Source organism: Salmo trutta, chromosome 3 (assembly GCF_901001165.1).
Source record: "Salmo trutta chromosome 3, fSalTru1.1, whole genome shotgun sequence".
NCBI lineage: Eukaryota > Metazoa > Chordata > Actinopteri > Salmoniformes > Salmonidae > Salmo > Salmo trutta.
The window spans coordinates 30772438-30795893 of record NC_042959.1 but is presented as its reverse complement, the minus strand read 5'-3'; the positions used below and the strand labels follow the sequence as shown (position 1 = coordinate 30795893).

The 23456-nt window shown below is 42.9% G+C and overlaps 1 protein-coding gene across 1 annotated transcript in view; it reads left to right on the top strand.

Annotated features, from left to right (window-relative positions):
* The window catches only part of LOC115172609 (vascular endothelial growth factor receptor kdr-like), an 80173-nt gene extending 62546 nt beyond the window's left edge, over positions 1-17627 (top strand). Inside the window, exons 26-30 of the mRNA XM_029730220.1 lie at positions 2987-3092; positions 10609-10730; positions 12081-12153; positions 12404-12504; positions 16971-17627. Coding sequence (XP_029586080.1) covers positions 2987-3092; positions 10609-10730; positions 12081-12153; positions 12404-12481 — 379 coding nt within the window. The 3' untranslated portion in view covers positions 12482-12504; positions 16971-17627. The remainder of the gene's footprint in view (positions 1-2986; positions 3093-10608; positions 10731-12080; positions 12154-12403; positions 12505-16970) is intronic.
* The last annotated feature ends 5829 nt before the right edge of the window (positions 17628-23456 follow it).

The window sequence follows — 23456 nt, the reverse complement described above, 5'->3', positions numbered from 1 at the left end:
TACAACCCCAAAGCCGCAAACACTGGCACCCTCATAGATATCATCCTAACCAATGTGCCCTCTAATTACACCTCTGCTGTTTTCAACCAAGATCTCAGCGATCACTGCCTCATTGCCTGCACCCGTAATGGGTCAGCGGTCAAACGACCTCCACTCATCACTGTCAAACGCTCCCTGAAACATTTCAACGAGCAAGCCTTTCTAATCGACCTGGCCCTGGTATCCTGGAATGATATTGACCTCATCCCGTCAGTAGAGGATGCCTGGTTATTTTTTTTTAAATGCCTTCCTCTCCATCTTAAATAAGCATGCCCCTTTCAAGAAATTTAGAACCAGGAACAGATATAGCCCTTGGTTCTCCCCAGACCTTACTGCCCTTAACCAACACAAAAATATCCTGTGGCGTTCTGCATTAGCATCGAACTGCCCCCGCGATATGCAACTTTTTAGGGAAGTTAGAAACCAATACACACAGGCAGTTAGAAACGCCAAGGCTAGCTTTTTCAAACAGAAATTTGCTTCGTGCAATTCCAACTCTATAAAGTTCTGGGACATTGTAAAGTCCATGGAGAATAAGAACACCTCCTCCCAACTGCCCACTGCACTGAGGATAGGAAACTCTGTCACCACCGATAAGCCCACTATAATTGAGAATTTCAATAAGCATTTTTCTACGGCTGGCCATGCTTTCCACCTAACTACCCCTACTGCATTCAACAGCACTGCACCCCCCACAGCTACTCGCCCAAGCCTCCCCCATTTCTCCTTCTCCCAAATCCATTCAGCTGATGTTCTGAAAGAGCTGCAAAATCTGGACCCCTACAAATCAGCTGGGCTTGACAATCTGGATCCTTTCTTTCTAAAATTATCTGCCGAAATTATTGCAACCCCTATTACTAGCCTGTTCAACCTCTCTTTCGTGTCGTCTGAGATTCCCATAGATTGGAAAGCAGCTGCTGTCATCCCCCTCTTCAAAGGAGGTGACACTCTTGACCCAAATTGCTACAGACCTATATCCATCCTACCCTGCCTTTCTAAGGTCTTCGAAAGCCAAGTCAACAAACAGATTACCGACTATTTTGAATCCCACCGCACCCTCTCCGCTATGCAATCTGGTTTCAGAGCTGGTCATGGGTGCACCTCAGCCACGCTCAAGGTCCTAAACGACATCGTAACCGCCATCGATAAGAAACAATACTGTGCTGCCGTATTCATTGACCTGGCCAAAGCTTTTGACTCTGTTAATCACCACATCCTCATCGGCAGACTTAGTAGCCTTGGTTTCTCAAACGATTGCGTCGCCTGGTTCACCAACTACTTCTCTGACAGAGTTCAGTGTGTCAAATCGGAGGGCCTACTGTCTGGACCTCTGGCAGTCTCTATGGGGGTACCACAGGGTTCAATTCTTGGGCCAACTCTTTTCTCTGTATACATAAATGATGTCGCTCTTGCTGCTGGTGAATCTCTGATCCACCTCTACGCAGACGACACCATTCTGTATACTTCTGGCCCTTCTTTGGACACTGTGTTAACTACCCTCCAGACGAGCTTCAATGCCATTCAACTCTCCTTCCGTGGTCTCCAACTGCTCCTAAACACAAGTAAAACTAAATGCATGCTCTTCAACCGATCGCTGCCTGCACCTGCCCGCCCATCCAGCATAACTTCTCTGGACGGTTCAAACTTAGAATTTGTGAACAACTACAAATACCTAGGTGTCTGGTTAGACTGTAAACTCTCCTTCCAGACTCACATCAATCATCTACAATCCAAAGTGAAATCTAGAATTGGCTTCCTATTTCGCAACAAAGCATCCTTCACTCATGCTGCCAAACATACCCTCGTAAAACTGACCATCCTACCAATCCTCGACTTCGGCGATGTCATTTACAAATTAGCCTCCAATACCCTACTCAACAAGCTGGATGCAGTCTATCACAGTGCCATCCGTTTTGTCACCAAAGACCCATATACAACCCACCACTTCGACCTGTATGCTCTCGTTGGCTGGCCTTCACTTCATAATCGTCGCCAAACACATTGGCTCCAGGTCATCTACAAGACCCTGCTAGGTAAAGTCCCCCTTTATCTCCGCTCACTGGTCACCATAGCAGCACCCACCTGTAGCACGCGCTCCAGCAGGTATATCTCTCTGGTCACCCCTAAAGCCAACTCCTCCTTTGGTCGTCTCTCCTTCCAGTTCTCTGCTGCCAATGACTGGAACGAACTACAAAAATCTCTGAAACTGGAAACACTTATCTCCCTCACTAGCTTTAAGCACCAGCTGTCAGAGCAGCTCACAGATCACTGCACCTGTACATAGCCCATCTATAATTTAGCCCAAACTACTACCTCTTCCCCTACTGTATTTATTTATTTTATTTATTTTGCTCCTTTGCACCATATTATTTAGATTTGAACTTTGAACTTTCTTCAAACTACAAATCTACCATTCCAGTGTTTTTCTTGCTATACTTTATTTACTTTGCCACCGTGGCATTTTTTTGCCTTTACCTCCCTTATCTCACATCATTTGCTCACATTGTATATAGTCTTATTTTTTTCTACTGTATTATTGACTGTATGTTGTTTACTCCATGTGTAACTCTGTGTTGTTGTATGTTGTCGAACTGCTTTGCTTTATCTTGGCCAGGTCGCAATTGTAAATGAGAACTTGTTCTCAACTTGCCTACCTGGTTAAATAAAGGTGAAATAAAAAAAGAAATAAAAAAATGTGCCTTTTGGGTAAATGTCTGCTTCTCACCAAAGCACAGCGGAGTGAAACTTAGCAATGCATGGCCATCTGCATTGTGCTAAATTCATCACCATCAAGCAGGGGTCATTACCAACCCTTATAGATTTCTACGATTACCATATTATTACCATCATTTATTTGTATATTGCTCAACATAGCTATACAGTGTGTCTGTGTTATCAGAATGTGAATATGAGCCAGCATAATGACATGATGCGTATTTCTCCTCAGATACCAGACCATGTTGGACTGCTGGCAGGGCGAGTCAGGAGACCGGCCATCCTTCACTGAGCTGGTGGAGAGACTAGGAGACCTGCTACAGGCCAGTGTACAGCAGGTAAGATCCCCATGGCTTTGTTTTAATACTTTCAAATCTATTCCTTCTGCCCGTGAGGTTATCACTAGTCTGAAATGACTGGATAGGTGAAGGCGGTGATGAAGACCAGGTGATCTGGAGATCAGAGGTCAGCAGGGTTGTGGATAGGGCCTTGCCCAGGGGTGAAAGTAGATGTAATATCTGCCAGGTACAGGACCTCCAATGTGGGTGTGCACTAAACGTTTTTTAATAGGCCTAATAGTAAACGCATGTCATTTAGAGCTAGAATCCTTACCTGCTACATCCATTTTTGGACGTAACGATATACAGCGCATTCGGAAAGTATTCAGACCCCTTGACTTTTTTCACATTTTGTTACGTTACAGCCTTATTCTAAAATGCATGAAATTGTTTTTTTCCCCTCATGAAATCTACCATTTTTGCAAATTTATACGAAAATACAAAACTGAAATATTACATTTACGTAAGTACTCAGACCCTTTAATCAGTACTTTGTTGAAGCACCTTTGGCAGCGATTACAGCCTCGAGTCTTCTTGGGTATGACGCTACAAGTTTGGCACACTGGTATTTGGGTAATGTGATAGAAAAAGTACATATTTACCTGATTTGTTTGATATTAATAGTTAGCAATTAATACTTAACAAATAGGATGATATTTCTGTCCTGTTAGTGTCTGTGTTTTATGATATCCACTCTAGTTCCCTGCAGCTAATCTGGGCGTATGGTCACTGGAGGTGGCTTGAGCTGACAAATGATTTAAAGACTGCATTACGTAGACAAGAATGTGTTTTACTAGAGATAGCTTAGGAGTAGAACAATCACTCATTGTCCCAAAATCATCCTTGCATCTGGGAAACTAAGCCAGGGTGGGGTTAAGACAACAACCCACGTGCAGATAACGACAGGATGAACCCAGAGTGGATTATGATGATCCTTGGTCTGCATGAGGGGGGTTGAACCAACTATGGCTGAGCATTGTTAGTATCAGCTTTTTAAAGTACTCTGCATTTGTGTGAAGGTGAGGTTACTCGGTCCTACACTCAAGGGTGGGGGTTCGACCAGCCTCATTATTGCAATAATTAATCAATATTAAATAAGATGATTGTTTGAAGAAATGACCAAGTCTTTCTCAGTACTGAATTTCCACAACAGGAGTTTGTCCAATTCTTCTCTACAAATCCTCTCAAGCTCTGTCAGGTCGGATGGGGAGCGTCGCTGCACAGCTATTTTCAGGTCTCTCCAGAGATGTTTGATCGGGTTCAAGTCCGGGCTCTGACTGGGCCACTCAATGACATTCAGAGACTGGTCCCGAAACCACTCCTGTGTTGTCTTGGCTGTGTGCTTAGGGTCGTTGTCCTGTTGGAAGGTGAACCTTCGCCCTAGTTTGAGATCCTGAGTGCTCTGGAGCAGGTTTTCATCAAGAATCTCTCTGTACTTTGCTTCGTTCATTTTTCCCTCAATCCTGACCACTCTCCCAGTCCCTGCTGCTGAAAAACATCCTCACAGCATGATGCTGCCACCACCCCCATACTTTAACGTAGGGATGGTGAGAGGTTTCCTCCAGACGTGACGCTTGGCATTCAGGCCAAAGAGTTCAATCTTGGTTTCATCAGACCAGAGAATCTTGTTGGTCATGGTCTGAGAGTACTTTAGGTTCCTTTTGGCAAACTCCAAGCGGGCTGTGATGTGCCTTTTACTGAGGAGTGGCTTCCGTCTGGCCACTTTACCATAAAGGCCTGATTGGTGGGGTGCTACAAAGATGGTTGTCTTTCTGGAAGGTTCTCCCATCTCCACAGAGGAACCATCGGGTTCTTGGTCACCTCCCTGACTAAGGCCCTTCTCCCCCGATTGCTCAGTTTGGCCGGGAGGACAGCTCTAGGAAGAGTTTTGGTGGTTCCAAATCTGTGGCTCGACACAATGCTGTCTCGGAGCTCTACTGACAATTCCTTCGACCTCATGGCTTGGTTTTTGCTCTGACATGCTTTATCAACTGTGGGACCTTCTATAGACAGATGTGTGCCTTTCCAAATCATGTCTAATCAATTGAATTTACCACAGGTGGACTACAATCACATTTTTGAAACATCTCAATGATGATCAATGGAAACAGGATGCACCTGAGCTCAATTTCAGGTCTCATAGTAAAGGGTCTGAATACTTATGTAAATAAGGTATTTCTGTTTTCACTTTGTCATTATGGGGTATTGTCTGTAGATTGTTGAGCATTTTTATATATATATATATATATATATATATATACATTTTAGAATAAGGCTGTAACGTAACAAAATGTGGAAAAAGTCAAGGGGTCTGAATACTTTTTGAATTCACTGTATACGTATTGATTCTTGAAGAATATAACTTATAAATGCCTCATGAGCTTAGTACAACTGTCGTACCCCATCAGAATCCAAAATATAACTTTATACGTTTGTAAACAATGTAAATGTAAGCAAACACGGTATAGCCTCAAAACATGATTCAAACTATGAGGCGGGTGAACCACTTTGTTATTGTTTCAATTTAGTATTCTAGCTTTAACTGTAAAACTGTATTACCTTTCAATGTGGCATGAACAGAACCAGGCATGATGTTTTTGTCTGATTGTCAAACAAATCATTTAAAAAAGTATGCTACCTGCCCACGTTCGTGTACTGTAAGGGAATTACAGCATCTAAAACACTGCACTGTGCACCTGCTGTTTGATGAGAGACGTCTATTAAAACACCAAAAATGTTAATAACATTCACCGATTGTCATTAGGCACCCTCTTGTAGCCTAAATTGATTGATGCGTCCACTGCTGTCCGTGTGCGTCTTGGTCCCGACCAGTCATCTTTACCTTGGCAAAATGTTAGTGTTCACATGGAACCACACCTCATTTTGGATCGTATCCCACCCGTCTATCAGCACATTGTTCATGCGGTTGATAAATGATGGTGTAATAGCTTACAGTTTTCTTGCAATCTCGGTTTTCATTATTGTGATAGGCTCATGTTTTACCGGTATGGCGTACCCCCGCTATTTATTTTGCCGGTACTCTGTACCGGCTTACTTTCACCCCTCGCCTTGCCTCGTCTAAGTGCACAATGCTCTGGCCTTGCCTCATCTAAGTGCACTATGCTCTGGCCTTGCCTCATCTAAGTGCACTATGCTCTGGCCTTGCCTCATCTAAGAGCACTATGCTCACAAGGCTTGTATTACTGTGTTTTATATGCTTTGCTTCTGGCCAGTAAAACTGAGTGTGGCGGAGCACATTTGCGTATATAACCTATGCTCCTCACGGAGTAAAAGGGTTTAGGTAAGTAAGTCAAGTTTAGGCAAAGTGGCTAAAACTACTTTCATGTGGGGGAAGCCACAACACAGATGAAGAGCCACTGAACACACCGATTGGCACGTGTGTTTTTCTGTTGCTCATCTGAAAATGTTTATTTCAGTCTTGGAGGTGTGTTTCCTGACTGATTCCGTGTTTGGTTAATGATGTTTGTCCCCAATGAGACACTGTAGACGCAGAAGCCTATTTTACTTCCTCAAAATCCCCATAACTCAGAAAATCTGTAATTAATTATGCCGTTTTGTCCGAGGATGTTTAAGTTGCACAATTTTACATCCATCTAAGGTATTTGGTGCAGTATTTCTCATGTAAAAAAATGTTTGTCTTATGAAAACGAAGTCGGGCTGCTGGGCAGGCCTGACTCACTGTCTATGCTATTGGATAGAGAGAAATCACTGCAGCTGTTCACCCCATGTTAGTGGGCAAGTCAAATCAAAACCCAACCTTCATTTCCCGGTGTGACGCACAGATGTTCCAGAGTCAGTTTAAGACGAGGCTGACTCTATGAACAAAATTAACCTGTTTACACTTTGTAGTCAATTTTGACACTAGAATAAATATTTCTTACTCATATCGATACCACATAGGCCATTTTCAAAGGGATTTGTTGCTATTTAAAGGCAGCCGCTCTTTAAGGACTCCAGCCACATTGTCCGTTGGGAACTACTTAACAATTTAATTAGTTACTGGGGTCTGGCCCAGGGGTGTGGTCACAGTAACTGGGAGGGGAAGTCACACTCAACCCCCCCCGGGTAGTGGAATGACAAGGAGATATTGAGAAAGAGGAATGGAATCCAACAGTGGTGTAGTGGTGCCTGGAGAAGTGAGTATACTCTAATATTCACAAATATTTATCAAGAGCACTGTGTGACATACACTCTCAATGATTTAAAATGATAAATCCCATATTGGTCTTTTACAGACAGGCCTATCCAAGCTGTACTGTGCAACTAGGCTAATAGTAGGCCTACTATTGAAATACTGTAGATAAATGAGGCTGTCAACTGAGTCCCTCTTTTTAAATTGAAGCACAGTTCCCGCTCAGCCCAGTCAAAACTGTTCGCTGCTCTGGCACCCCTATGGTGGAACAAGCTCCCTCACGACGCCAGGACAGCGGAGTCAATCACCACCTTCCGGAGACACCTGAAACCCCACCTCTTTAAGGAATACCTAGGAAAGGATAAAGTAATCCTTCTAACCCCCCCCCCCCCCCCTTAAAAGATGTAGATGCACTATTGTCAAGTGGTTGTTCCACTGGATATCATAAGGTGAATGCACCAATTTGTAAGTCGCTCTGGATAAGAGCGTCTGCTAAATGACTTAAATGTAAATGTAAATGTAAATGAGTGTATTTACCCTTTTATTCAACTGCGCAGGCACCGAGCACTATTGTTTGGTTAGCGGTGTTTGTGTAGAACACATGAGATGGAGTTTGTGTAACAGTGTTGCTTCTGTCCCTCTCCTCATCCCAAACCGGGGCTCGAACCAGGGAGCCTCTGAACACGTCAACAACTGCCTTCCACTAAGCATCGTTACCTATCACTCCACTGAAAGCCAAGGGAAACAGCTCCTTCAAGGTCTCAGGACATGGATAGACGTCCAATTTCGACCTGGCTGCATTTTAGAACAGTGTTTTCCGCAAATTGAATTTTGGAACATTTGCGCGTAGGCCTACCGCCGCGTGCACATTGCTGAGCTTTAAAATGTGTTTATCAATATTTTAGGCTAAACATTCAGATCTGTTCCATCAGCCTTATTAATTGATACGGCGTATACCTCCACTTCACTACTTTGATATGAATCGTGGGGATAAGAAGTGAGCATACTCAATGCCCACAACAAAATTGGAGGTACACGGCACATACCTCTGTATACCCTCCACTACACCACTGGAATCAAGACAGGGAAAAGGAAAGCAGCGACTGTGTCTGCTGAGGGAAAATTGTCTGTTTCCCCTGCGAACACAAAACTATACGGTCCCATCAAGTCCTAATAATGCCAAAAAAACAACAACAAAGACAGTCAAAAACACAGTCACAGAGAGTGGGGATTGTAAAGAGATAAGTGATGGTAGCAGACCAGACCTCACACGTCACATAAAACCGCAGTATAGTTCTCGCTGAAAACCAACCGTGTGGGAACCCATCCTGACTGGACAGAAAAGAGCCGCACAGTAAGGATTTCAACCCTTCCATTAAGATACAGTTGAAGTCGGAAGTTTACATAAACTTAGGTTAGAGTCATTAAAACTCGTTTTTCAACCACTCCACAAATTTCTTGTTAACAAACTATAGTTTTAGCAAGTCGGTTAGGACATCTACTTTGTGCATGACACAAGTAATTTTTCCAACAATTGTTTACAGACAGATTATTTCACTCATAATTCACTGTATCAGAAGTAAAAGGGGATTCCAGTGGGTCAGAAGTTTACATACACTAAGTTGACTGTGCCTTTAAACAGCTTGGACAATTCTAGAAAATGATGTAATGGCTTTAGAAGCTTCTGATAGGCTAATTGACATAATTTGAGTCAATTGGAGGTGTACCTGTGGATGTATTTCATGGTCTACCTTCAAACTCAGTGCCACTTTGCTTGACATCATGGGAAAATCAAAAGAAATCAGCCAAGACCTCAGAAACAAATGTGTAGACCTCCACAAGTCTGGTTCATCCTTGGGAGCAATTTCCAAATGCCTGAAGGTACCACATTCATCTGTACAAACAATAGTATGCAAGTATAAACACCATGGGACCATGCAGCCGTCATACCACTCAGGAAGGAGACACGTTCTGTCTCCTAGAGATTAATGTACTTTGGTGCGAAAAGTACAAATCAATCCCAGAACAACAGCAAAGGAACTTGTGAAGATGCTGGAGGAAACGGGTACAAAGGTATCTATATACACAGTAAAACGAGTCCTATATCGACATAACTTCAAAGGCCGCTCAGCAAGGAAGAAGCCACTGCTCCAAAACCGGCATAAAAAAAGCCAGACTACGGTTTGCAACTGCACATGGGGACAAAGATCATACTTTTTGGAGAAATGTCCTCTGGTCTGATGAAACAAAAATAGAACTGTTTGGCCATAATGATCATCGTTATGTTTGGAGGTAAAAGGGGGAGGCTTGCAAGCCGAAGAACACCATCCCAACCGTGAAGAACAGGGGTGGCAGCATCATGTTGTGGGGGTGCTTTGCTGCAGGAGGGACTGGTGCACTTCACAAAATAGATGGCATCATGAGGGAGGAAAATTATGTGGATATATTGAAGCAACATCTCAAGACATCAGTCAGGAAGTTAAAGCTTGGTCGCAAATGGGTCTTCCAAATGGACAATGACTCCAAGCATACTTCCAAAGTTGTGGCAAAATGGCTTAAGGACAACAAAGTCAAAGTATTGGAGTGGCCATCACAAGGCCCTGACCTCAATCCCATAGAAAATTTGTGGACAGAACTGAAAAAGTGTGTGCGAGCAAGGAGACCTACAAACCTGACTCAGTTACACCAGCTCTGTCAGGAGGAATGGGCCAAAATTCACCCAACTTATTGTGGGAAGCTTGTGGAAGGCTACCCGAAACGTTTGACCCAAGTTAAACAATTTAAAGGCAATGCTACCAAATACTAATTGAGTGTATGTAAACTTCTGACCCACTGGGAATGTGATAAAAGTGGGAATAACCCACTGGGAATAAATCGTTCTCTCTACTATTATTCTGACATTTCACATTCTTAAAATAAAGTGGTGATCCTAACTGACCTAATACAGGGAATTTTTACCAGGATTAAATGTCAGGAATTGTGAAAAACTGAGTTTAAATGTATTTGGCTAAGGTGTATGTAAACTTCCGACTTCAACTGTAGATCTGTTACATACAGACAGACTCAGTTCTTCACTGGCCAGTCAGTGAGGTTTTCTCTACCAACATCACACTGCTCCATCTGTGGCCCTCAGGCATTCCACATTTTATATATTATGCGTGACCTTTGGGTTCTTTGGCAACATTCCCTGCTGGTCTGCAAGCCCTGAATGGATGTTTGTGGAGCACACGGACAGTATTATGCTCAAATCTCAAAAGGCTTCACACACTTATCACATACATGTGTTTTCCGTCATGCTATGATAGTTGTTAGCTAGGCCTCTTGTCTGACATGTTGTGGTCGCTCCTCTTTCTTTCCATTCAGGAGGGCAAGCATTACATCCCTATAGCAGCCCTGCTGTCCAAGGAGGGAGACCCCTCCAACACGGCCCGGTCAGAGGAGACCAACACCAGGCCGCTCTCTCACCGCGACTCAGGGAACACCTGGTAAGAAACAGGAGTCTGTCAGCTGGCCAGTCACTACACTACATTACCCAGCTATATTACCCTCAACCAAACAGAGAGATATTACCCTGAACCTAACAGAGAGATATTACCCTGAACCTAACAGAGAGATATTACCCTGAACCTAACAGAGAGATATTACCCTGAACCTAACAGAGAGATATTACCCTGAACCTAACACGGAGATCACACAGACACCTGTGGCTCACAACACTATTGAATAAGCTCTCTCACATTTTATAGCATTGCAGTTTAGTTGAAGATTTCTGCCATAAGTCTATGTACATTATATAACATTTAATAGAGACACTTCAGCAGTGAAATGTAATGTCTCCTTGGGTGTCTTGGCTTAACGGAACGTTTATCTCGCTTTAAATATGTGTTATCTTAAATGTACTGAATGTTAAAGCTACAATATGTACGTTTTTGGGCAACCCTACCAAAGTCCACGTAGAAATGTGAGTGATAGATCTGTCATTCGCGGTTAAAGCACGTCTAAGAAGCTGTGGATATGTTCAATGTGCGCTATTTCTATGCTTCCCGTTCTTAAGTTTCGTTTTTGCATCTTTTACTTTCAGTTTGGTACACCAGCTTCAAACAGCTGAAAATACAATATTTTTAGTTATGGAAAATATATTTCACAGCGGTTTAGATGGTACAATGATTATCTTCACAATGACTGCTTGTTTTGTCACATAAACAGAAATTAGGCAAAATATTAGAATTTTAGCAACCAGGAAATGGCGGAGCGATTTCTGCATATTGTGCCTTTAAAATAACAACCAATCATTTCAGTACATTGTTCAAAGTACACACCATTTTCTTAACATATGCTTTGCTTGGCGGGTCGGCTACTTACTCTTAAAGAAGGTCATGCAGATCTAGTTGAGGACAATGAAAGACCTGATTAAGGTTGAGATAAGAACTATATACATTGGCAGTGAGATGTTGAGGGAGCCCAGAGCATTGTGGCCCCTTCAAGGAATTTCCTCCCAAACCACAGACCCTGCTTTAGGGTTTATGTCCACTTAAAATAATATTTGTCAAGCCCTCGTTTCACAGGTCCTACGAGTGTGTTTATTGAGAATGTGTTGAAATTCTCTCATAGCAGTTATCCCTTAAGCGGAATTAAGCAGCCATTTGATTCTCAGCGTCTGTTGAAAAGCAAAATAAATAGAGGTTCTTTTCAAAGACCAATCCCACTGACACTATGTAATTGTTCATTAACTTGATTATGTTCCCGCTTATTGTGTTTCTCAATGCCGCTTTTTGGCACATGTAATCTTGGAATTCCCTGATTGAGATCTGACTTTGGAAATCTTACCCCTTCAGGAACATCCGGCCGGGAAGTGTGAAGACCTTTGACGAGGTTACCATGGAGAACAGCTCTAACGACAACCATGAGGTGAATTAACTCATCACCCCCCCAAGTTAACATGAGGGTGTCTCTTCACTACAGAGCTGCCTAATTAGTGGGGTGTAAAACATCTGGCCTGTAAGAATAGACATATGTGAGACCACCCTTTTGTTGGACTAGCTCTGACACTTTCTCTATCATTCTCTCATCTTCTCATCCTCTCTCTCTCTCTCTCTCTCTCTCTCTCTCTCTCTCTGTCTGTATCCTGATATTTCCCTCCCTCTCTCTGCACGTGCAGGGGGGACAGTCAGACAGTGGGATGGGCCTGTCGTCTGACGATGGGAACACGCTGAAACGCCTGGAGTCTTTTGCCTGACCTCTCTGCATCATGGCCCTGGCGTGAGTACACCTAATCCCCAACTCCCCTGTCACTGACATCATCTGGAGACGCAGAGACGGGCGGATAGAACCATAGTGAGAGGCAGAAAGAGGCAGGGGAGCCACAGGCAGAGGCAGAGAGGGGTAGAGCGGCAGAGAGGGGTAGAGCGGCAGAGAGGGGTAGAGCGGCAGAGAGGGGTAGAGCGGCAGGGAGGGGTAGAGAGGCAGAGAAGGGTAGATAGGCTGGGAGGGGTAGAGAGGCAGAGGCTGGGAGGGGTAGAGAGGCAGAGGCTGGGAGGGATAGAGAGGCAGAGGCTGGGAGGGGTAGAGAGGCAGAGAAGGGTAGAGGGGTAGAGAAGCAGGATGGAGAGACAGGGGAAGCAGAAAGAGGTAGGAGAGAAGGAGAGGAAGGGTGCTGGACCTGCCCAGGAAACCCACCCACTGGCCTGGAATGTAGACGTTCGGATTGTCACAGACACGGTCCCTATCACCCTCTGAACCTCAATGACAGGTTTCTGCATTTGTAAAAATAAAAGCCATGCGAGAGCCCAATCGAGACAAAGGACTCTGGGGAGGGATATTGCCCTAAGGTGACAACCCAGAAGACAGAGAACAAAAGTCCAGTGGAAGTCTGACTCGGGCCTGGGTGCTTTAACACTAAAACTCAAAAGGCTGCTCGGCCTGATTGAGACATCCTCTGACAACTTACTTATCAAGGAGTTTCTAAGTTTAGAGTAGCGGCAGTGTTTCATACATCACTGAACTGCCATAGTGTGAGATGACATAAGAGGTCGGGGCCAAGGAGGCACTCTGTCCAGACACTCTGTCCAGACACTCTGTCCAGACACTCTGTCCAAGCACTCTGTCCAATCACTCTGTCCAATCACTCTGTCCAGACACTCTGTCCAGACACTCTGTCCAAGCACTTTGTCCAGACACTCTGTCCAGACACTCTGTCCAGACATTCTGTCCAAGCACTCTGTCCAGACACTCTGTCCAGACACTCTGTCCAGAGTCAATCTAACGGATGTTATCAGAATAACAGTGTCATTGCTGAGGAACAGTTGTGGACTCAGATGACTCATCACCCTGGATGTTATCTGGTCCAGTATAATCTGGACCAGTATAATCTGGACCAGAAAGACTCATCTCCCTGCGTCTTTGAGAATGAAGGCTCCCCTACGCAATGAACTGAGAGCTAATGTTCAGATAGAGAAAACATTCCATTATGCATGTACAGTCCACCCACTGTCCCAGATAGACCTGTGGTTTGTGTAGATGTAGGTTTTAGAGATTGTTTATGATTTTAAACGTTGGCCAATAGCAGGGTTAATCTAGTAGGTCACACACCCGGACTCTTTGGATCTGAACATGCTCAGCAAACCAGCAACTTCCAAAATGAGTTAAACAAGGGGATGCATTCAGGTTATTCTAAATGTAATCTCATGATACAGTTCACAAATCCGACTAAGCTTCCCATCAAACCAAAATTGGTTCTGTGAAAGTTCCCAGAACATTGATTAGGTCGCGGCAAATGTTCTCATAACACAAAAACTGTCCAGTCTTACTGATGATTATATAATTTTTGTATAAAACATTTGCAAGATGTTGCAAAAAACTGTTTCCAGAACACATTTAATCCGTTCTTTAAGGGTTCCCAGAATGGATTTCCTTGTCCCACGGCGCTCTAGCAACTTGTTGTGGTGGGCCGGGAGTCTGGCTGACCTCGGTCGCCAGTTGGACAGTGTTTCCTCTGACACTTTGGTGTGGCTGGCTTCCTGGTTAAGCCAGCAGTGTGTCAAGAAGCAGTGAGGTTTTGCAGGGTCGTGTTTCGGAGGACGCGTGGCTCTCGACCTTCGCTTCTCCCGAGTCTGTAGGGGAGTTGCAGCGATGGGAAAAGACTGTAACTACCAATTGGGTATCATGAAATTCGGGGTGAAAGTACAAAAAAAAAAAAAAGGTTCCCAGAATGTTTCATTAGGTTGCGGAAACAGTCTGGTGAGAATATTGTCGGGACATCACAAAAGATATGTTCCCAAAACATGAAAATTGTCCAGTTGTGCTGTTGCTCGGGTCGGGTAGCAGAGCTCTATTATGAGAACATTTGCCGTAACCGAATGTTCGGAACTTTCACAGAACCAATTTTGGTTTGCTGGGAAAACATTACTGGTACATTGTGTTATTACATAACCTGGAAACCTAATGATAACTTTTGGGGAATGTTCTGTATGGGTTGTCACGGATATTGTGCACAACATTTTAGTGAGTGTTAGGAGAACATTCCAAGGTTATTTCATTTAAACATATTATTGAAGGGAAAAATCTATATTTTGTTATCAAAAACATTATATTGGGATGTTATCATCCTAATGTAAAATAAAACCCTAACTAGAACTTAATGGGAATCTTAGTATAATGTTCTGGGAATGTTCCTGGGTTTGCTGGGTTCCCAGCTAGCAATCACCCAGGTCATCGATAGCGTCCGTAAAAGACAGGTTCCTTGACCAGCTGTAGATGACACTGCTGGCATGACACCTTGTCAGAACCTTTCATACCTGTAGAATAGAGAGAAACCAGGGCTAAGGACAGGGCTTAGAAAGGTTAGGCTGAAAAACCTCTCCCAGCTTCAGTTCAAACAGCACAATTGCATTAAAAAAATATGTGTCGGTGGAGTCTGTCTTTCAAATGCCTCTTCACTGGTCAAAAAAAGATTAGGACTGAAACATATTCTAACAAGCAAGAACAGCTAACAAACAATGTTTTTTTTCAATGCAATAATCATAAACTGGCAGAAAGGGTACAGCAAAACATCAGTGGAGTTTGATGTGAATTTACCATGATTAATGACACTATTCCGAAACCCCCAATGAACAAGGTCTTGGTTTGAATTAAACATTATGGATCCCCTCCCTCAGCAGCCATTGTTCCCTCCCAACCCCAATCCACCCCCACACCCTCATCAACCCATGTACAGTGCTCCCCTCGCCTCTGTGCCCCTATGTGATGCACAACGCTGGGCAGAGAGAGACCTTAGCTTCCATGGCCTCTTCCATGGGAGAACCAGTCACCAGAGGCATGCAGAGAATTAGCTATTTATTGAGGGGAAAGAACCCTTACTGGGTCGCCACTCGATCACTGTCACCTTTGACCTTCTGAATGTTTACGAGGGAGGGCCTCCCTGGCTCTGTAAGGGTCCTCTAGCTTTGTGCTGTAGAATTCCACGTGGCACCCCCTCTTCCCCACTCGCAGTTGTCCTATACCCTCTCCCTATAGCTCTCTCTCTCTCTCTCTCTCTCTCTCTCTCTCTCTCTCGCTATCTCCCTCTCTTTGTAGATGTGTGTAAATGCTTGGCATAGTATTGATGTCAATACTTACTCAACAAATCGAAAATGTAATACACCACCCTGTCATTTCCCCAGTCTCATAGTCAATGCAGCTACCGTAATTTCCAGACTATTAAGCGCACCTGAATATAAGCCGCACCCACTGAATTTAAAAATAAATATTATTTTGAACATAAATAAGCCACACATGTCTATAAGCCGCAGGTGCCTACCGGTACATTGAAACAAATTAACTTTACACAGGCTTTAACAAAACACGGCTTGTATCAAAAATAAATAGGCTTTAACGAAACACCGCTTGTAACAAAAAATAAAAAATTTGCAGTAAGCTTTAGTTGTCTTTTTGCACTGAGTCAATTCCTCACGCTGCTGTTTCCAACGTCTTATCATCGACTCATTAAGACCAAGCTCCCGTGCAGCAGCTCTATTTCCTTTTCCAACAGCCAGATCAATCGCCTTCAACTTGAAAGCTGCATCAAATGCATTTCTCCGTGTCTATGCCATGATGAGGGTGACAAAATGACTACCGTAATCAGAATGATGGGAAGTTTGAGAGCGCTCGATTTAATCTAAACAGTAAACAAAAAAGTTGTTTGACCTTAACCCGTTCGGCAATTTCATTGGTCTAATGAAAGCTTCATGCCGCCAAAAAACTGAGCACGTCACAGAATGTGTTTTTTTGGAGAAAAAAAATTGAAAGCGGGAAAAAAACATATATTAGCCGCGTCATTGTTTAAGCCGCGAGGTTCAAAGCTGGGAAAAAAGTTGCGGCTTATAGTCCGGAATTTACGGTAGTCAGTCATGTGATTTACCCCACTGGGATCTGACCTTGCGTCCCTATGAGCAAGGTTCTGGAAACTCCTAGCAACCTGAAGACAATAGTAGTCAATTACTCATATTTGGAGCGTTTATGGGAACAGAAGTGAGAGAGGCCAGAGAACATGATTGATGATATCCTTTATGAACAATTATCATGGAAATGTATTATTGGTTTATTACTGAGTCTGTTTTTAAACATGTATGTGCTATCTCTCTCTCTCTCTCTCTCTCTCTCTCTCTCTCTCTCTCTCTCTCTCTCTCTCTCTCTCTCTCTCTCTCTCTCTCTCTCTCTCTCTCTCTCTCTCTCTCTCTCTCTCTCTCCAGGATGAAGGCGGTGAGTAGGAGTAAGGAGTCGGTGCTGACTGAGGAAGAGAAGGACAAGTACCCTCAGCCTGTCCCCTCTCTGGACTTCATCCTGAACAACTCTTCCCTGGAGCCCGGTCTGGAGTGCCACAGCCCGCGCCCTGACTACAACTACATAGTGCGCCCCTCCACCCCACCTGTGTAGCCCTACCCCACCCCATCGCCGTGGGAGACGCCCCCCGCCCCTGGTGGAGAATCTGACTGAATGCCTCAAGGCCTCTCCTTTGTTCTCCTCTGTTCTAGCTCGCGCTGGACTTCATAGCGCACCGCAAAACGCCTGCTGCTGCCTCTCTCCTTTTAACTCCTTCCATTTCTCCTCCTCCCAGAGGCTTGAGCTAGAGACAAGTTTGAGACGCTTTGTTACAACGTGGGATCTGTTACTTTAGGACTGTGACACCTTTCTGCACTTAGCCTGCCTGCTTCCCATCAGCCCACTCTGCAGGAAGGAGAAAGAAGAGTCTGCCGACTCAGCATGTCCCAGGGGTTCATCTATGTGCTGCTGGTCTTCTCCATAGCCCACTGTGATATCCACACCACAGGATTTGGTGGCACCTTAATTGGGGAGGACGAGCTCATGGTAATGGCTGGAGCAGAATCAGTGGAATGGTATCAAGTACATCAAACACATGGTTTCTATGTGTTTGATGCCGTTCCTTTAGCTCCATTCCAGACATTATTATGAGCCGTCCTCCCCTCAGCAGCCTCCACTGATCCACATATACAGATAGCTATAGATACATATAGACCTACAGTGCTTTCAGAAAGTTTTCATACAGTTGAAGTCGGAAGTTTACCTACACTTAGGTTGGAGTCATTAAAACTAGTTTTTCAACCACTCCACACATTTCTTGTTAACAAACTATAGTTTTGGCAAGTCGGTTAGGACATCTACTTTGTGCATGAGACAAGTCATTTTTCCAACAATTGTTTACAGACAGATTATTTCACTTATAATTCACTGTATCACAATTCCAGTGGGTCAGAAGTTTACATACACTAAGTTGACTGTGCATTTAAACAGCTTGGAAAATTCCAGAAAATTATGTAATGGCTTTAGAAGCTTCTTATAGGCTAATTGACAACATTGGAGTCAATTGGAGGTGTACCTGTGGATGTATTTCAAGGCCTACCTTCAAACTCAGTGCATCTTTGCTTGACATCATGGGAAAATCAAAAGAAAACAGCCAAGACCTCAGAAAAAAAATTGTAGACCTCCACAAGTCTGGTTCATCCTTGGGAGCAATTTCCAAACGCCTGAAGGTACCATGTTCATCTGTACAAACAATAGTATGCAAGTATAAACACCATGGGACCACGCAGCCGTCATACCGATTAGAAAGGAGACGTGTTCTGTCTCCTAGAGATGAACGTACTTTGGTGCGAAAAGTGCAAATCAATCCCAGAGCAACAGCAAAGGACCTTGTGAAGATGCTGGAGGAAACGGGTACAAAAGTATCTATATCCACAGTAAACGAGTCCTATATCGACATAACCTGAAAGACCGCTCAGCAAGGAAGGAGCCACTGCTCCAAAACTGCCATTAAAAAGCCAGACTACGGTTTGCAACTGCACATGGGGACAAAGATTGTACTATTTAGAGAAATGTCCTCTGGTCTGATGAAACAAAAATAGAACTGTTTGGCCATAATGACCATCGTTATGTTTGGAGGAAAAAGGGGGAGGATTGCAAGTCGAAGAACACCATCCCAACCGTGAAGCACGGGGGTTGGCAGCATCATGTTGTGGGGGTGCTTTGCTGCAAGAGGGAAAGGTGCACTTCACAAAATAGATGACATCATGAGGGAGGAAAATTATGTGGATATATTGAGGCAACATCTCAAGACATCAGTCAGGAAATTAAAGCTTGGTCGCAAATGGGACTTCCAAATGGACAATGACCCCAAGCATACTTCCAAAGTTGTGGCAAAATGGCTTAAGGACAACAAAGTCAAGGTATTGGAGTTTCCATCACAAAGCCCTGACCTCAAGCCTATAGATTTGTGGGCAGAACTGAAAAACCGTGTGCGAACAAGGTCTACAAACCTGACTCAGTTACACCAGCTCTGTCAGGAGGAATGGGCCAAAATTCACCCAACTTATTATGGGAAGCTTGTGGAAGGCTACCCGAAACGTCTGACCCAAGTTAAACAATTTAAAGGCAATGCTACCAAATACTAATTGAGTGTATGTAAACTTCTGACCCACTGGGAATGTGATGAAAGAAATAAAAGCTGAAAAAAATAATTCTCTCTACTGTTATTCTGACATTTCACATTCTTAAAATAAAGTGGTGATCCTAACTGACCTAAGAGAGGGATTTTTTACTGGGATTATATGTCAGGAATTGTGAAAAACTGAGTTTAAATGTATTTGGCTAAGGTGTATGTAAACTTCCGACTTCAACGGTACCTCTTGACTTAATCCACATTTTGTTGTGTTACAGCCTGAATTCAAAATTGATTAAATAGATTTTTTTCTCACCCATCTACTGTACATACAATACCCCATAATGACAAAGTGAAAACATGTTTTTAGACATTTTTACAAATTTATTGAAAATGAAATACAGAAATAACTAATTCACATCATTATTCACACCCCTGAGTCAATACTTTGTAGAAGCACCTTTGGCAGCGATTACAACTTTGAGTCGTTCTGGGTAAGACTCAAAAAGCTTTCCACACCTGGATTGTGCAACATTTTCCCATTATTATTTTCTAAATTCTTCAAGCCCTGTCAAATTGGTTGTTGATTATTGCTAAACAACCATTTTCAGGTCTTGCCATAGATTTTCAAGTAGATATAAGTCAAAACGGTAACTCAGCCTCTCAGGAACATTCACAGTCTTCTTGGTAAGCAATTGCAGTGTAGATTTGGCCTTGTGTTTTAGGTTTATCCTGAAAAACTCCCCAGTCCTTAACGATTACAAGCATAACTCAGTAACTGTTTTAAAGTCACCATTAGCCTCATGGTGAATTCCCTGAGTGGTTTCCTTCCTCTCCGGCAACTGAGTTAGGAAGGACGCCTGCATCTTTGTAGTGACTGGGTGTAAATAATGACTTCACCATGCTCAAAGTGATATTCAGTGTCTGCTTTTTAAAATGTTTACCCATCTGCCAATGAGGGCCCTTCTTTGAGAGGCATTGGAAAACGTCCCTGGTCTCTGTGGTTTAACCTGAAATTCACTGCTCGACTGAGGGACCTTACAATGATCTGTATGTGTGGGTTACAGAGATGAGATAGTCATTCAAAAATAATGTTAAACACTATTATTACACACAGATGGAGTCCATGCAACTTATGTGACTTGTTAAGCAAATTTTTACTCCTGAACTTATTTAGGCTTTCCATAACAAAGGGGTTGAATACTTATTTCATTTAATCCATTTTAAATTCAGGCAGTAATACAAAAAAATGTGGTAAAAGTCAAGGGGTGTGAATACTTTCTGAAGGCACTGTATACAAACCTATTCCTATGATCTACTGTGAACAACACTAAGAAGCACAACAGATTCCAGACGTATAACACATGAAATGTAGTGGTTGCAGGTTATACTGTTGTGTAAATGAAAAATGTGTAACTATGTGGATGTGTTACTATGGGGATGTGTTACTATGGGGATGTGTTACTATGGGGATGTGTTACTATGGGGATGTGTTACTATGGGGATAAAACATGTAACAGAGAAAGAAAAGAGGTTGGAGAATTGAGGCATTTCTTGTTTTACTATTTTATTTCTGTACAAATATTTTGTAGAATAGAAAACTGGAAAGTAAATGTGCTATTTTATTATATTAAGTAATAATTATTGTGTTTTCTTTTAGTTAGTAATATAAGGTTTAATAAACATTCTTATCACGAAGTTGGTATTTTCAAGCATGTATTACTCAGCTTGACTTTAGCTAATGCTCACGTTTTTAAAAGGCACCTGTCGGACAGATTATCGGAACGGTTCGTGAATAATTGAATCTACTAGTCTGAAAAGATTTCTCACTTGAGTACTCCGTCTTCCCAGTGAACATGTTTTTTGAATATTTTTTCCCATTCGTCTCAGAGAGAAGAAAGGGTTGAGACTGTAGATGGGTATTGGCTCAGTCTGAGTAGTAGTAGTTTCAACAGCCCATAAAGTCCCAATGCCCTCTGAATGGGGTTAAGGTATGAAGGGAACAGGGCAAAACGGAGAGTAATATCACACTGCTTTGGATTTAACACTACATCTCTACCGTGAAGGCGTTTTAAATGAAAAGTCCTATTTGGATTCCTTCCCCTATCCCGATATGGGCCCGTTCATGAGGAAACCCCACTGTATATTATTGTTATGGCCGGGTGCAAAAAGGAAATGAGATGATACAAGAGAGCCACATGGACAAAGACAGTTAAAAACATGAGCTTGGATTAGAATTTCACATGAAGCGTGTGTCTGAGAAAGCACTAGTAAAATAAACCATGCATATTTATTAAGGTTTATATTATACGTTGTCGCTTATTAATCCAGATCAAATGTTCTCTTAAATGTGTCACATAGAGTTAACCAAAGGATTTGTACCCCCTGCCTCCTTGATAACAAGATATGTAACATTCCGGTATTCCAGATTTATATGCTGTTTCCACTGCTGTATATACTTTAATTACATTAGGAAAGATGAAGGAATTGACTGTTTGTTGGCAGGAATATTTAGAATAGAAATCTTCTGCTACTGATCCATTTTGTTGCGGTTAAAGTGTTACTGAAGCTTGCAGGGCAGGCTACAGGAATCCTATGTGTTATCCAGACTGGTCACAATACACTGGTCACTGAAAGTTATGTTATCTACTTTATCATGTTTAGCCTGTCATTACCTTTAAAAACAAGGCTGTTACGCACAGATTATGGAAAGGGTATCAGGATGAAGAGTTGAAATGTTTGGAAAAATATGCATCTTTGATTAAAGAAAAATTCCACTGACACCAGCTAGTCTTTCCTTACAAATAGGAGAAATGTGATAGTTTGTGTGTGTTAAGCTACTCAATATGTGCCAATACAATACATTATTCATTAAGGTTTATTATGAATCCTGTCTCTAATCCCCGAAATCCTGCCAAATTGTTTGCATTGTTAATGTGGACTGATTGGGTCTTGTGTTTATTGTGGAGGGGAAACGTATATGCACTGATATTTTCTATCAAGTATAGATTTTTGTAATCTAAATGTATTTTTATTATTAACCAAGCATAGAAGTGAATAAATGAATAAAGATATATATATTTATAAATTACTTCTAGTCCGCTCCTCATTTTTTCTAGTTGCTGAAGTTGCTAACATTGTTTAATATATCAACCCTCAGCTTTTTTTAGGACATGATCCTCTTTAATCTGAAGTGCTGACACCATAGGTAATCAACACATTGGTAATCAACACCATTTTGAACACATATCAGCAGAAAAAATATTTTTTGCACAACCTGTCTGTGGCTGGGAATGTGGAGATGGGTGAGACATGTATCCACTGTATGTGTGTGTCATCAGAAGGCTACACTCCGCTGGTCCTGCTCCTTAACCAGCGAGACACGCTTCCTGAGCGGGGCAAGGTGTCGGCAGCCTGTCTGTCAACGCGACAATGCCCCTCGGAGCAGGAAAGGAAGGGGCCCTTAATCATCCTGGTCACGACCGGAGGACGCCACCCCGCAGTGAGCTTCCTATGGGGCCACACTGCCCCCCGACCCCCGTTACTGGCACAGGGTGTGCCCACTGGGAACGCCACACGGAACAGGTTGGGCTCTCCACTGTCTCCGCTCATCACTTTGGTTTACTCTGATTTACAGTATTTAAAGCTAGGTGAACGTGAATGTTTACCACAACACTCACTGTCCTCCTACTATACAAGACCAAACCAGTGAATTATTGAAATCTCAAGCCAAGCAGGTCAGCTCCGATGTAAACTGATTCCAGAATATGGAATGTAAATAAATACGGGAAGCATGCTGGGGATGAGGAACCATCATTTTTTGGCTACAGGGCACAACAGGGCGTGCTTCTTCACTCACACAACTAGTAGTTTTCCACACACAGACACAAGCAGGAAAACCTCACTGGCCCCTTGTTTCAGGGGCTGGTCACTGGACAGACTCCTGTCTTGGGAGCACTAAGCAGTCATAACTTCTGAATAAGGTCAAATAAGAATCTCCAAAGACAATTGACATTGCAAAACACTGCATTGGACACCAATAATGTGCAGAATATTGATCAAATATGATCATGACATGTACTGTAGAGTATGAATATAGAAGCTGGATTCTCTTAACGTGCATCCATAAATCCTGGATGACACTACAATATAGGCTGAATTCAATGCAACAACAACGCTGCAATAAATTAACTACAGTGCCTTCAGAAAGTTTTTCCACATTTTGTTGTGTTACAGAATTTAAAAAAAAAAAATTGTCATTGGTCTACACGTAACACCCCAT